Here is a 16,429-nt window from a genome sequence, read left to right on the forward strand (position 1 = left end):
AATTTGTCCTGAGCCTGGCCACATCAGTCTTTCACATACCCACGGATAATCATGAAAGGGATCTATGATAAATGGAGAAAGTTTGTTATGCACCTTGAGATATTTGTATAGGCTGGATTACAAATCTATTTAAAAAATCCTCTGGGATTACTGAAATTTAAGAAACACCAATAGATCAATTTCCAGAGAAAACAGGGCAATTTTTATTAACTTATTAAGCATGTGAACACATATACCTTTTTTTCCGTGTTTAAGATGAGGGTTTTTTTTAAAATTAAATAACAATGCTTAAAATTTGGGGTCGCCTTATACACGGGTAGTGCTGAGATGGGACATGCGACTGGTGGCTGCCGCAAGCAGGAGATTGTCATTGTCATTTGGTGGGGTGAATGATGGCTGTGGCAAGGTCTGCTGCGGCAATCAGATGTGCGATTGTCGGCTGCTGGTGGCGAGCAGTCAGACGGTTATTGGCTTCGTGGATGCATGTGATTGGCATTGGCGGTCAGGCGGGTGAGTGATTGTTGGCAATCGCTCCCCCCAAAAAGCTTAACAACTTTGGGCAACCCCCCCTAGAAAAAGCAATCTTTGTGCAATCTTCCCTCATTTCCTCTATTTTGAGTCCCAAAAAATAGGGGTTGTGTTATACACGGGGAAGGGGGGTGTTATACATGGAAAAATATGGTACTTTGAATAACTGGACTGTAGGAAAACAAATGAGAGCTAAGTACAACCTCAAGATGCAAAGAAAAGATACCGAACAATATTGGTAAGAAAGGACTGAAGGATCTAAGCTCCTGATTCCCAACAGCTCCACTTTTGCAAAATTACCGTAGTTTCAGAAAGTCATACTGTGTCCTTAAAAAGGCATACAGCAGAACAAATTTGAGTTGTATCTGGAACAGATTTCCTCTCATGCAAAGTTTCTACTTCCTTACCCTGTAGTTCCCATGAACCCCCAAATCTGCTATGGATGATTGGGAGAACCTGCAGAAAAAGTTGGAGGTGCAGAACAGTTTGTTCATCTAGGCCAGGCATGTCCAAAAAAGCTCAATGATAATGATCACTACAAGATCGCAGTCTCTTGGGAGTTGGACGCGCCTGATCTAGGCTGATGAAGAGACTTCAAACGCAATCCTGGCACCTGGGCACCTTCAGCTGGTCGCAAGTGGCCAACAGCAAAATGAGCATGGCAAATTTTGAATGTTGGCTATGATCAAAATTAGAATCACATCAAAGAAGGGATTCAAAATCTTATCTTAACAGGGCACATGAGATGGCTCATTAGCAGGCAACATTTCATCAGTATTACCAAATCTGACACTTTTATAATATGCTTTCATCTTTCATTAAGAGATTATATGAGTTTTAAAATATTTATCTCCGTTAGCTACCAACCAATCAAAGGGAAATTTGAATGTGATTTATAAAATTACCAACTTGCTTTTTTAAATGACCATTGCTAACAAGGCCAAAAAAAACCCCTTATTTATAAAATAATTGCCAACTTGGGAATTCTTATCAACCAAGATGGGAACTAGGCCAGTTAGTCCAACGAACCTAATTTTTTTTTCTATAGCTGTGGTTTCCAAACTGCAGTCTGCAAAATTCATTCAGGTGGTCTTTTGCATTTCTATAAAAAATACAATTAAAAACCATACAGCACCTAGCACAGTGCATTACCCTTGCTACAGCAGGCAGAAAAACCCTTTTAAAGGAGGGAAATACAGCTTAACAAGTCTTCTTATTCAGATTGATTGTAATTTTTGTACTAAAGGATGTTATCATAATTCAGAGTGTTTACAACATCTTGTTAGTCTGATAGTGTGGGAAGTGTTTAAGATAGTAGTTTTATGATTCTTTGATTCCATACTTGGGAACCAGCTCAGGGTAGCTTTGGTAGGTTATGAAACAACCTGCCCAAACCAGGTGCCCTCCAGATTTTTTGGACTACAATCCCTTCAGTCCCAAACAACTTTTGTAGGCAAAAACACCTGAAAGGGCACCAGGCTGGGGAGGCTCAAATGCCAGTGTTTAACAGTATCTTCATTAGGCCTAAAAGAAAAGTCACAAACATTTTGAATGCTTTTAGAACTCTTCGTTTGGCAAGATGTTACGAAGTAGGGAACCACGGGGTGAAAAATAAAGCTTAGATAATTGAGGTGATTTTAATCTGTTTTAGTATTTTAACTTTTGTATGTTCTGAAGTACGGTTGTGAATTTTTCTTGATTTTCTTGTTTTAACTTTTTGTAAACCGCTTTGAGGTGCCTTTTTATTTAACAACCAGACTTTGTATAAACGTTATGAAACAATAAAGAAAATAACAACAACAACAACAACAATAATGTAGAAAAATTAGGCTAGATATTGTAACCATGAAGTCAGACAAAATGGAGACCGCAGGCTGAGGCATCCATCCTGTCTTGCCTGTGCTTCTTAGATCATATTTTGACTCATAAAAGGATTTAATTCTACACTGGGCACAGAAATATCGCCTCATAGCTATAGACCTATTCAGTTCCACGCAGCTCTGGAGAAAGAATGATTACGGAGATCATTTTGTTACTGAAAACACTGATTGTTCTATGCATTTTTGGTTTACGTCAGCATAATACTGTCAACAGTTGAACACAAATCTGTTCTTTCACTGAGACATTCTAGAAGGGAAAAAACTACTGGTAATAAGAAGAGTCTTGCTAATTTTTTTTAAAAAAGAAACTAGGAACTAAATTGAAATAATAGAATGCCTTTACAAAATCTGTTCCACAGGTGGAGAATCAAGACAGTTTTAGAAAACCAAATCACCAGATGATGTTGAAGTTACAGTCCTTTATTTGCACAAACATTTTTTTAAAAGCTTTATCAGAAAACCTATGAAAGAACTAAAGAACTTGAACCCGCAAAATAAGCTTTGTTCTATTCCATATCTATTATCTATTATATCTGGCTTGAGAGCAGTACATGTGAAAAGGATCTAGGAGTCTTGGTTGACCACAAACTTGACATGAGCCAACAGTGTGACGCGGCAGCTAAAAAAGCCAATGCAATTCTGGGCCTCATCAATAGGAGTATAGCATCTAGATCAAGGGAAGTAATAGTGCCACTGTATTCTCCACTGGTCAGACCTCACCTGGAGTACTGTGTCCAGTTCTGGGCACCACAATTCAAGAAGGACACTGACAAACTGGAACGTGTCCAGAGGAGGGCAACCAAAATGGTCAAAGGCCTGGAAACGATGCCTTATGAGGAAAGGCTAAGGGAGCTGGGCATGTTTAGCCTGGAGAAGAGGAGGTTAAGGGGTGATATGATAGCCATGTTCAAATATATAAAAGGATGTCACATAGAGGAGGGAGAAAGGTTGTTTTCTGCTGCTCCAGAGAAGCGGACACGGAGCAATGGAGCCAAACTACAAGAAAGAAGATTCCACCTAAACATTAGGAAGAACTTCCTGACAGTAAGAGCTGTTTGACAGTGGAATTTGCTGCCAAGGAGTGTGGTGGAGTCTCCTACTTTGGAGGTCTTTAAGCAGAGGCTTGACAACCATATGTCAGGAGTGCTCTGATGGTGTTTCCTGCTTGGCAGGGGGTTGGACTCGATGGCCCTTGTGGTCTCTTCCAACTCTATGATTCTATGATTCTATGATCTCCTTTACTGGGGTGTGTCTACGATAGCTTTCTCTAATCAAACTGCCATACTTGGGTAATGCTAATAAATGTGATGAACCCAGGTTTGGACAACAGGACAAACCAAGTATTTTGGTTTGTTGCTTGCAGAGACAGTGGATGTGGGGACTTCTGAGCAAGTTAAACATTAACCATGGTTTATTGACATGTGGTTCAAGATGTCACACACCAGAGAACTGACAAAACAAACTTTATGACTCTGCCTTGGTTGTTTTATTCTGCAAGTAATGCTGAAGGAAGAATAGTAAGGCATTCATTACCCCTGAGTTTAGCAAAGTTCCGCAATACAAACATCGTTCCCTACTTAAGGTCATTAAAGACGGCCCTAAAATTTTCACAAACTTGAAAATGATCAAATATTAGATTATACGCCTATAACCCAGGGCCAGCAACCATATGCACCTAAATCAAAGTGACAAAGCCTTCCTGTTCAAGGCCAATGACCATCACTGGAGTCCTCCTGACCTAGTTAAGGCATCAGATTTTACTTCAGTTATATTCACAAGCAGCACCAAAGCGCAAAATACCGTATTTTTCACCCCATAGGATGCACTGGCCCATAGGACGCACCTAGTTTTTTTGGGGGGAAATAAAGGGGGGGAAATTATTTTTTCCCCAGGTGCGGGGATGGGGGGGGGAAGCCCCCTGGGGCGGGGGAAGTCACGCAGCTCTCCCACGGCTAGCGGAGTGCTGCACGAAGCCCAAGGCTTGGGGCGTGCTGAGCTCAGCGCGCCCCAAGCTTCTGGGTGCCGGCAAGCTCTCCGCTAGCCGTGGGAGAGCTGCGTCTCCCATGGCTATCGGATAGCTTCCTGAAGCCTGCATTCGCCCCATAGGACGCACACACATTTCCCCTTCATTTTTGGAGGGGGGGGGAGTGCGTCCTATAGGGCAAAAAATACAGTACAGTGGTGCCCCGCAAGACGAAATTAATTCGTTCCGCAATTTTTGCCGTCTAACGAATTTTTCTTCTTGCGAAGCACGGTTTAAACGGTTTAACAAAGTCGCAAGACGTTTTCGTCTTGCGAAGCAAGCCCATAGGAGAATTCGTCTTGCGAGGCAAATTGCGAATGAAAAAACCTTTCGTCTAGCGAGTTTTTTGTCTTGCGAGGCATTCATCTTGCGGGGCACCACTGTACATTTCTGTAAATAGAGAAGCTGAATAGCAGTATTCATTGCAACTGCAACCCAGGCTAGGAAGAAGCATGTAGCAAGCTGCTTCCATTCTCATGTAGGCCAAGGACGGCCAATGTATTGTACAGGCAAGGAGGTCTGTGTACAGGCACCCTTGAACAAGAGCAGGAGGGGCCATATTGCTCCTCTATTCATCAGAAAAGCCATGTAATAAACCTGGATCTGAGTGACTTTCTCTCATGCTATGTTGCTACTCAATTCCTGATTGAGCAGTCTCATGGCAAGGCCACTCCCCAAGGCAGAGCACAATTCACATGCGCTGAGATGTGCACCAAAATGGAATAGATTGAGGCATGCTTATCGAAAAGGTGAAACACTATTGCGTCTCAGGACAGAGTTAGGACAGGCAACACAATGTCTCCTTTTCATAGTATCAACCTTGTGTAAATTTAGGCCTTAGGTATCTTATTAGCCCAGCAAAAAAAAAAAAAATCATTCCAAGGAAGATGCTTTAGAATCACGTGATTCTTGAGTAGTAAAGACTCATCAAGCCCACATTCTTTGTAATTAAAATACACACACCCAACAACAAATCCTAACATGACTGCTCAGCTGTGCAAAAAGTAGTCATCATGATATGGCATCTTGTTACTTAACCACCCGAGAGCAAGGCTTTGAATTAACATGAAAACAGAGCAGCGTGCTCTCAGTGGACGGGGTTTCCTGAATCTGCAAATCTAAGAACCGACTGCCCAAAAGGCAGAACAGCTGCTGTACTACAAAGCTGAGACCCAAACTAACTGCTGATCTGTCAGAGAAAGGTCATTATTTTCAACCTTTGTGCATTAGGAAAGTACTGTGAAGCGTCTAAGACATGGGTAGGCAAACTGAGGCCCAGGGCCCGGATTCGGCCCAATCGCCTTCTCAATCTCGCCTGCGGACGGTCCAGGAATCAGCGTGTTTTTACATGAGTAGAATGTGTCCTTTTATTTAAAATGCATCTCTGGGTTATTTGTGAGGCATAGGAATTCGTTCACCCCCCCAAAATATATATATATATATAGTCCGGCCCCCCACAAGGTCTGAGGGACAGTGGACCAGCCCCCTGCTGAAAAAGTTTGCTGATCCCTGGTCTAAGAGATCCTGTACCTCAAAGAAACAACAGCCCAAGGGGGTTTGTGAACTTCTACACTACAAAACCTGCCTTAACTACAGACACCATGAAATATTAAAGCATTAATGCAATGACACAAAATCTAGCATATGCCATTTGCAACTGAGCTTTTACATCTGTAACCACTGCTGAAAACTACCTACACATTTTTTTGAAATATTGTGCTCGTAGATCCAAAATATATTAGCCTGAGTAAGTGGTGCATTTTTTTCAATTCACAAAACACCTCTGTGGCTAATACAGATTAAAGATAAAATGAGGTTGGTTTTTGACAGGCTGGGGTAATAGACTAAAATAAGAAAGCCAACCACAAGAATGAATTATTTTTCAGCAACCTTTCCAAATGAAAAGTTATATTTTAATGTCTCAAATAGCAGACTGCTTAGGGAGGTAATTTATAGATGCCTTTTGGAAAGTAACTAAATACCTGAGAAGATAACAATGTTAACACCACAATAATGAAAGCACCTCCAGAATGTGTTCAGGAATTGTCACATCACCAGTCACTGGGCTGCCCAAATATTTCATGATAACACAACTCAAGCACATTGGTGCACTGAAAAAAGTGATATGCAAATAGAAACTATGTCTATATATTTTTTTAATTAAAGGGAGTACTAACTATATTGTATTACACTTCTGATGGAAAAGCTGTTATTATCTAACAGCTGAGTGAGCACAGTTGCTAGAATACTCTCAGTTCAACTTCTAGTCCGAAAAAGAACTTTGTCATTTTGTCTAAGAGTAAAACACCACACAGGCCCTAGGGAGAGGCAGAGCTTTATGGGGAAGCTGGGGACTAGAAAGAGATCACAGGAGATAGTAAAATGAAGGGGTGGAGAGGCCAGAGGCAAGGTGGCCGGTGGAAGAATGCAGCAAGGCAATGGACTGAAAAAAGAGGAACCCGTGAGAACTGGAAAGTGAGACTTGAGGAAAAGCACAGAACGGACAGAGAAACAGGGGAAGAAGGCTCCAGCGAGACAAGGAACTTTGGAGAACATGATAAGCTGCATTGCACCATACCACAGACAACATTTCAAGTTGCAATCTCCAAGTTTCCACTTAGCTGACACATACATTTATCCTATCAGCAAAAAAAATATAAAAAAAAATAGGATGTATAACTGAGTTCTTAAGAAGCAATGACTGCTGGAGCTGGAGGAGAAAGTGCAAATGGGACCAAACCTCACAGAGAATAGCAGGCTTTGCAAGCACCTGTCTCATCAACATTGCAAACAGATGCATGAAAGTACAATTTGTCACCTCCTACTTATTTTAAAAGAACACTGTTGGAAGAGGGTTGTTTTAAGTAGAGAATGAGGAGGAAAAGCCCCCCACTCTCCATACCCTTCTTCTGCACTAACAGATTCCTCCCTCTCAAGCTATTTCCAGTTTGTTTCCACACTCACAAACACGGGTTCAGCACTGCACAGAGGGAGAAGCAGTTGGGGCTAGATAGGAACGGAGAAGTGGCAGGCAGAGAAAGGCTAAAACAGCCCTCACACTGCAGCTTTTCCCTAAACTGGCTCATCTCAATCAGCTTTATTCCCCATTCATTTTAAAGGTGATCAGGGCCTTGTTATGTATCCACATGCAATGGTAACTTGATCCTGACAAAACTACAACAACAAACAGTTATGCAGGAAAGGAAGTTTGCCTGTTGTTGCTTCTCCTGGGACTGCAGTACTCAGCAACCTAGGAAGAGCAATGCAGGCCATCAGACAATGTGCAAAGGTGGTGAGATTAAATGTCACGTATTGATTTGAACCAGCCAGCCAACTGCTTGGCTGCAGGTTTCTAGGGGGAGTATTATTGCTGTGCTAGAAGACAAGATACGCAAGCAGGTAAACCAATACAGTACCATTTTTTGCTTCTGTGTTGCACCTCTGAGAACTTGCAAGCCTTTCAACTTTCCTGGGAGTACATATCAAAAATACCCAAGAAAGGAAGAGTTCAGTCAAGAACAGAATCCAAATGGATCTTCTCAATTTTGCACCCCCTTTGCTTGGCGCTCTTTGCAAGGCAACAGCCTGAACCACCCTAAATCTGGAGCTGCCCACCACATACCAAGCTACCTTTTATGGAGTCCCCAGCAGCAATGGCTCTCCAGGGATGGAGACGGGGGCTTGGCCTCACTCAACGCCAGGTGCTGAACCTGAGGCCCTCTGTATGGAAAGCCCTCTCCATCCACAGAGCCTGGTTTACATTGGCCCCCACCAACAGTGCAAAACTTGTGCCTCTCCCCTCTTGCTCCGAGTAGTTAAGAACCCACCTGCCCACACGACCAGCGCAGTTGCAATGGGGGCAGCAAAGCAACGCTTGAGAACGGAGTGCGAGAGGCAGGGGGCGTCCCAAATGGTAGTGTCTCCTTGGGGGAAGAATCCAGCCACTGGTAGGGGCCATTACAGCAGAACAGACCCAAATCATATGGCGGGGGGGGGGGAGTCACTGGCAAAGACCCAAAGGGGACCCAAAGCAAACATCAGGTCCTGTATACCTGAAGGAACATCTCCACCCCCATTGTTCAGCCCAGACACTGAGGTCCAGCGCCGAGGGCCTTCTGGCAGTTCTCTCATTGCGAGAAGCCAAGTTACAGGGAACCAGACAAAGGGCCTTCTCGGTAGTGGTGCCTGCCCCGTGGAGCGCCCTCCCGTCAGATGTGAAGGAAATAAGCAGCTATCTTCTCTTTAAAAGACATCTGAAGGCAGCCCTGTTTAGGGAAGTTTTTAATATTTGATGCTGTATTGTTTTTAACACTCGATTGGGAGCCGCCCAGAGTGGCTGGGGAAACTCAGCCAGATGGGCGGGATACAAATAATAAATTATTATTATTATTCCAATGGGAGGGCATTCCACAGGGTGGGCACCACTACACAGAAGACCCTCTGCCTGGTTCCCTGTAACCCAGGGGTCAGCAAGGTTTATCTTGCCTGTGCCGGATCAGTCCCACAGAGATCCCTCCATGGGCCGGATCATGCATGTGCGTGAGCATGCGCACCTGCGATTTTCAGCACCATGGAAGCGAGTCCTTGCACTGTGCTGTGCCAGTTTAGCGCAGCGCACAAGTGGGCACCTCAGCTCGGAGGCGGCTCATGGGCGGGGTATAAATAAATAAATAAATAAATAATAATAATTGTCCATGGTCTCTCGGGGGAGGGCATTATTATTACTGTATTGTCCATGGTCTCTCAGGGCGGCATTATTTTTTTTTATTATTAATTATTATTATTATTATTGTTATTATTATTATTATCATCCAAGGTCTCTGGAGGGGGGCATTATTATTATTATTATTATTATTATTATTATCCATGCTCTCTCGGGGGGCATGATGACCCCTCTCCTTGCCAAGGGAGCCTCGGGGCGCCTCTGCGTGGCCCCGACAGCCATCTCACCCCAGGCCTCTGGAACGGGCTGCCTCATGAAGCGCTGCCGCCTCGCCTGCCGCCCTCGGCCCCGCCGCCCTGCGCCCAGTCCCCGCTGACCTGTCCTCCGAGACGCTGAGGAAGCCGTCCTCCTTGGGCACCAGCGCCGCCATGGTCACGGCGTGGTCCGGAGAGCCCTCCACCTGGCCGAGCAGCAGCGGCCGGCGACGGAGCGGCGACGAGGGAAGCGCCGGCGCCGCCATAGGGGGACCGAGGGGCGGAGAGAGCCCAGCCGGATTCCTCCCTCAGGTGCAGCCGCTTGGGAAACCAGGAGCCGGCCCTGCCCGACCACGCCGCGCATGCGCGCTGCCACGGAGGAGGCGGCCGCAGAGGGGAGGGGCGGCGCCAAAAGGAGGCGGGGCTAAGAGCTTTCCAACGCTATCACCGGCTCCCGAGCGCAGGTTCGGAGTCCGTTGCTCCCGCTTAAAGAATTCGGGGCGCTGCTGCTGCTGTGAATTGTAGCTCCTCCCCTCTTCGTCCGCGCTCTCCGTCGCAGCGCGCATGCGTGGTCGGGCCGGCCGGCTCCTGGTTCCCGAAGAAGCAGCAGCGAATCCGGCTTGGCTCTATGCGCCCCTTGGTCGCCCTATGACAGTTATGTTCAAACTTGGCCCTCCAGCTGCTATAGGACTACAACTCCCATCATCCCTAGCGAACAGGACCAGTGGTCAGGGATGATGGGAATTGTAGTCCCAAAACAGCTGGAGGTCCCTATGGCGTCCCCGGCGCTTCCCTCTTCCCCGCTCCTGCTGGGCCAGCTGGAGTCTGGCTCTCCGGACCCCGCCGTGAGTGACCCGGGCGGCTCTGGGGCTTCCTCGGCGTCCCGGAGGAAGGTGAGCTGGAGGGACGGGGCAAAAGAGGCCCGGGGGGGGGGCGCTTCTCGCGGGAGCCCGAGGGGGACGGAGATGCCGTCAGAGGCATCGATTCATGAGGCAGCCCGTTCCAGGGGCGCCTCCTCGGCCGGGGGAGGGAGGGCTCCCTTGGCCAGGACACCTGCGATCAGCATCGCCCCTCTTCCAGGAGAGACCATGGGAAGACGTTGCCTTTGGGCCCCCTTTGGCTCTCCCCCCCCCCCGCCAGAGGGGTCGGGTCTCTTCTGCTGCGCCCCCCCCCGGGTGCTGTAACGGCCCCCACCAATGGCTGGATTCTTCCCCATCCTTCAGCGCTGCTTCGGTGCCTCCCCTTGCAACTGCAGATTTTGGGGTTCATGGGAACTACAGGGGAAAGAAGCAGTAAAAGTCTGCTCTGGATACAACTCTAAGGTTCTTCTGATGTATGTCTTTTTAAGAACACAGTATGACCTTCTGAAACTGGCAAAAGTGATTCCCTATTGAGAATCAGGAGCTTTGATCCTGCCTGGGATATCAGTCCTTCCTTCCCAGTACAGTGGTACCTCGGGTTACATACGCTTCAGGTTACAGACTCCACTAACCCAGAAATAGTACCTTAGGTTAACTCCATATGCTCCAACATTTCTCCAGTGAAAATAGGAATGTCCTAAGGGTGGCGCTGTGGGTTAAACCACAGAGCCTAGGACTTGCTGATCAGAAGGTCAGCAGTGAGCTCCCATTGCTCGGTCCCTGCTCCTGCCAACCTAGCAGTTCGAAAGCACCCTAATTTAACGCTGTTAAGAGTTGGAGAAAGTGCAAGCTCTTCAGCTTCCATTCTCGCCAGCTCATTTATCTTCTCGCTCATCTGTTGCCATCCTTCCCGTTGCACAGATCAGAGGGCCAGTAATGTGGGTTTTTGGAAATTTTTCCTATGCAGATTAGGACAATTTACATAGAATAATTTACACCATAAAACTTGCTGATGCCCTAGATGAGGGGTGGGAAGCCTTTGGCAATCCAGACGTTTCCAAAATACTTCTCCCATGAACCCCAGCCAGCTTGGCTAAATAGGAACATCTGGTGGGCCAGAGATTCCCCACCCCTGCCCTAGAGAGTGAGCTAATTTAGTGTGTCTGTTTTACTAGCTTTTAATAAGCAAAACTGAATGGTGATATGGCTAAGCTTGCCTAATGCAGTATTTGCAGTTTGCACCTATTTGTTGTTACTAGTGAACTTGTGAAACTGAAATCTTTCCACGGGGAAAAATTAAGCACTAGACACGTTTTTCTCTTCATCTTGAGGCTGGTAGTGCTAGCTGTCCTTTTGTTCATGCGCTACTTTCAGTTGGGAATCTCAAAATATATCCAGAAGGCACTGTGTAGCTTCTTCACTTTTTCTTTCTGTTCCCACTTCCCTAAGAACCCTGTAGCTGCCAAATGGGCATTTTCCTGCCTCTGTCCTTTTGCTTGTGTGAGGCAGACTACACTGAGCTAGAGGAAAACAAATGACCTCCTGACCTATTTTGCCACATTCTTTGCAAATAATGAGGCATTTAGCAGTACAGTGATTCATGCGATGGTCACCTCAAGGCTTGACTACTATAATTCGCTCTACATAAGGCTGCCCTTGAAGCTGTCCTAGAAACTCCAGCGGGTGCAGAATGCTGCAGCGAGGCTCCTCACGGGGTCTCTGCCATGGGAGCATATTCACCCAGTGCTTTTCCAGCTGCACTGGCTTCCGGTGGAGTACAGGGTCAGATTTAAGGTGCTGGTTTTGACCTTTAAAGCCCTTCACGGCCTAGGACCCTCGTACCTATGGGACCGCCTCTCCTGGCATGCTCCATGGAGGACCTTAAGGTCCATAAATAGCAACACTCTGGAGGTCCTGGGCCCTAAGGAAGTTAGATTAGCCTCAACCAGAGCCAGGGCCTTTTCAACACTGGCTCCGGCCTGGTGGAACGCTCTGTCTCATGAGACCAGGGCCCTGCAGGATCTGATTTCTTTCCGCTTGGAATCAATTTGATTCCCTCCCCCTCTTTCTTTTTTCCTTTCTCCTCCTGTGATGGAACTCCTGTTTGGGGACTTCCCTGGCTTTTTTCTGGCCCATGTAGGACCAGTCTGGATAGTTAGCCTTGGTGAAGACCTGATGTTTTCATCCCCCCAAAAGTTTTTGATTTGAGTTTCCATTGAAATGAGGCTGCATTTTAATGCTTTAATGCTGTATTTTAATCTTGTTTTTAAGTTGTATTTCAATCAATTTGTTTTTATATCGATTGTTAGCTGCCCTGAGCCTGGTCTTGACGGGGGAGGGGAGGGTATAAATAAAATTTATTATTATTATTATTATTTGCCAACACCAGGGTAGCGAATAGTGGAGAAACGTAGGAGCATATGAAATTATCTGACCTCTGAGCCGTCTAAAGGCAATCTAGTATAGGGAAGGTTTTTTAAAAAAAGTTTAATGTTTTATTATATTTATATATATGGTGGAAGCTGTCCAGAGTGACTGGGGCAACCCTGTAAGATATGTGGGGTATAAATAGGAAAATTATCATTATGGCATGGAAATTCCCTATTTTCATCAGATAAATGTTAGAGGGTATGATTTTTAAACAATTAACATATTAAAACTACCATTATAAACCTTTAAAACATAAAAAAAACAGCCCATTAAATTTCCTGCCTAAAACTGTGATCTCAGAAAGCCACTAAGGAGGGGCCGTGAGGAGATGGTACTCTCAAGGCAGAGATACTGAAATCATCTGCACCAAATCCCAGAGTTGGAATGAAGCATAAAAATGAAGGATGTGCTGCGGTAACTTTTGTTGCTGAGGATTGTGTAGGCTGAATCCTGATGTTCTAAGTAGCACTTCTGTTGTAAAAATACTACCTTCTCTGTGCCTGTGTTCACAGTCCCATTTGCTGTGTGCACTCACTGTTTCCAGTGCTGGGTTTTTAATCCTTGATCAATGGACATCCAGAATGCCTATGTATCCTGCTCTAAAATCCTACTGTTTTGCTATGGTTTCTCAAATGGAGTGGAGTCCTTAAGCCTCTAGTCAAGGTGTGAACACCAGTTGCATAAGGCAAAGACATCCCTGGCCTGTCAATGTCCCCTGGTGCATGCACAAAGAGAAACACTAAGGAAACCATGCTGATGTCAACAGCTAGTGGGAAAGAACTGTGAAACACACTGGGGTAGGTGGGGACCCTTGACTGAGCTCTAAGACATTAAGGTTTAAACATCCTAATACTTCGGGGGTAACCAATGTGGTGCCCTTCAGATGTTAGTGGAGGACAACTCCCATCCTCTCTGACCATTGACCATGTTGGCTGGGACTGGTGGGAGTTGTGTAGCCCAGCAAGATGTGGCGGCCATTGTTTCACAACTTCCAGAGGTGTCTATTGGATAATGCGTATGGGATTTTTAATGATGTGTGAAATGACAATACTCCTCTCTTCTTCTCCCTCAACGTTCCACACATATTTTTGAAATCTTTCTTGTTGTACCACACAAGCATGGCATTGTTCCTAGAGCCCCCGCAACACGTGGCAAACTTGGTGTGTCTATTTATTTATTTGCACAGTACTTTTGTCTGTATAATTCTAAGCACCATATCATGGGTTCCCTGATGGTCTCCCATCTGGGCACCTCAGCAGACCTGCCAAGTGTTCCTATTTTCAAGGGACAGTCCCAGATTTACAGAAGCCATCCCGTTTTCTGATTTGACCCCAGAATGACCCTCTTTTCCTTAAAGGTAAAGGGACCCCAGACCATTAGGTCCAGTCGCAAACGACTCTGGGGTTGCGGCACTCATCTCGCTTTACTGGCCAAGGGAGCCGGCGTACAGCTTCCGGGTCATGTGCCCAGCAGGACTAAGCCGCTTCTGGCGAACCAGAGCAGCGCACGGAAACACCGTTTACCTTCCCACTGGAGCGGTACCTATTTATCTACTTGCACTTTGACGTGCTTTCAAGCTGCTAGGTTGGCAGGAGCAGGGACCGAGCAACGGGAGCTCACCCCGTTGCGGGGATTCGAACCGCCGACCTTCTGATCGGCAAGTCCTAGGCTCTGTGGTTTAACCCACAGCACCACCCTTAGGACATTCCTATTTTCACGAGAGAAATTGTTGCAGCATATGCAATTATGTGACCCCCGAGCCCAGGAGATAAGTAACTATACAACCTTTAGAAGACATCTGAAGACAGCCCTGTATAGGGAAGGGGTTTTTTCAAAGTTTAATGCTTTATTATGTTTTTGTATATGTTGGAAACTTCCCAGAGTGGCTGAGGCAACCCAGTCAGAATCATCATCACCATCATCATCACCATCATCATAATAATAATGGAATAGGACATTTCTATTTTCATGGGAAAAATGTTGGAGGGTATAAGACAGGTATAGGAGACAGCTAGTGCTCAGTAGGTGCAGAAACAACTTCAGCTGGAATCCAAAGGAATAGGCACATTTTGCATATTTATAAAAAGTGGAACATGAAAGAAAACCATATGAGAAAACTTAGTCGCGTCCCTTAAGAGGAGCAGTGCTTGTGGCTGCTAGTTATCTCAGGGCCCAGGGTTGTTGGGTCACAAGGTTCATTGTGACATCTCCCTCTGCTGGCTCATAGGTCACCAGAGCTCTAGAAGGCCTGGGATCTCCTATGCTTGGATCATTCTGTGATTGCGAGAGAAAGGAGAAGACATGCAAGTAGGATTTCTTTAACATCAAAATTCTTTGATGATAGAGAATTCATCTTGAGCATAGAGGCGTTAGAGAGCACTAACAGTGAGCCCCATTTCTCTTTCTCTTTAGGCTTTGCAGACTCAGCAAAGTGTTTTCCTGATTGGGAAGAAAGAACAGAATTTCGCCTATCCCAGAGACCTCCCCCTTGCCCACCTCCTCCCCCTTGGCCTCCCCCTCTGGACCCCTCTTTGAGAGAACAAAAAAGGTAAGACCCTTCAGCATATAGATGTTGATTTCAGAATAGGCTGAGGTTCCAAGATGGCGACGGCTTAGCAAGCAGGCTCCGGAGCTCCGCAGATAACAGGACTGTAATTAGCATTGATTGCCACCCAGGGAAGTAATTTTTCCTTTTTTTTACTTCTCTACTTTTAAACTTACCAACCTACTGAGATTCTAACAGCACCTTCTTGTCTATGCTATGAGAAACATCTTGGGCAAGTTCTGTGAAGCATCCTGGGCAGGCCGCCAGCTGCCTTCTATACAGTGGTGCCCCGCAAGACGAATGCCTCGCAAGACGAAAAACTCGCTAGACGAAAGGGTTTTGCGGTTTTTGAGCTGCTTCGCAAGACGAATTTCCCTATGGGCTTGCTTCGCAAGACGAAAACGTCTTGCAAGTTTGTTTCCTTTTTCTTAACACCGTTAATACAGTTGCGACGACTTCGAGGAGCAACTCATAGAACGCAGTGTGGTAGCCTTTTTTGAGGTTTTTTGGTGATTTTTGAAGCTTTTCCAAAACTTTTCCAACAGCGTGGTTCGCAAGACGAAAAATTCGCTAGACGGAAAAACTCACGGAACGAATTAATTTCGTCTTGCGAGGCACCACTGTACTTTGTTCCTGAAACTCTTGGCAGTCTCCACACGGAGAAGCTCTTAAATTGAACAAACTGAGCACTTTCTATTTTTTCTCTTTTTTGGTTGGGGAAACCTGTCATGGTATTGCCGAAGAATGAAGGGGAAGAGCAGAGACAGGCAGAGGAAGGGGGGCAGGAAGTGGCGGTGGAGGAAAGAAGGGAAAGCCAGGAGGAGGGACAGCTCACAGATATTGGACCAGAGCCTCAACACCGCACAGGAACTTCTGGCACAGACAGTGAAACAATGCCTGTTCCGTCTGCCAAGGAAAGGAGAGAGTTAAAGAGGAGGGGACAGAGACATCACATGAAAGTTCCACGCCTTTTCTGTTGGAGAAGGGGCAGGCATAAGGCACTCCCAGAATCTGAGCTGGAGGATTCGGATGCATGATTGTAACGTGCTGCTTGTACATATGTAAAATAAAGACTGTATATATGTATCTCTGAGTGAGCAGAGGTATTTCTTGCGGAGAGCATTCACAAACCATCACAAAACCTCTCCTTGTTTACTCCCCACGGCGACGCTATGCCTGCTAGTAAACGCTACAGGGACCCAGAGGATGTAGCTCTCTCACCGGTTCCCAATCTAAAATAGAGGAC

The 16,429-nt window shown here is 45.9% G+C and overlaps 1 protein-coding gene and 1 long non-coding RNA gene across 2 annotated transcripts in view; both read right to left on the bottom strand.

Moving 5' to 3' along the window:
• The window catches only part of WDFY2 (WD repeat and FYVE domain containing 2), a 42,503-nt gene extending 32,786 nt beyond the window's left edge, over positions 1 to 9,717 (bottom strand). The window contains exon 1 of the mRNA XM_083495264.1: positions 9,472 to 9,717. Within this exon, the coding sequence (XP_083351390.1) occupies positions 9,472 to 9,614 (143 nt within the window). The 5' untranslated portion in view covers positions 9,615 to 9,717. The remainder of the gene's footprint in view (positions 1 to 9,471) is intronic.
• On the bottom strand, positions 275 to 4,202 carry LOC310703240. The gene is made up of 2 exons (XR_014524030.1): positions 3,651 to 4,202; positions 275 to 2,941 (listed from the first exon to the last, which is right to left on the bottom strand). It is a non-coding gene; the product is annotated as an uncharacterized lncRNA (long non-coding RNA).
• Positions 9,718 to 16,429: the final 6,712 nt, after the last annotated feature.

This window comes from Podarcis liolepis (genome assembly GCF_965112155.1).
Source record: "Podarcis liolepis genome assembly, chromosome: 3".
Lineage (NCBI taxonomy): Eukaryota > Metazoa > Chordata > Lepidosauria > Squamata > Lacertidae > Podarcis > Podarcis liolepis.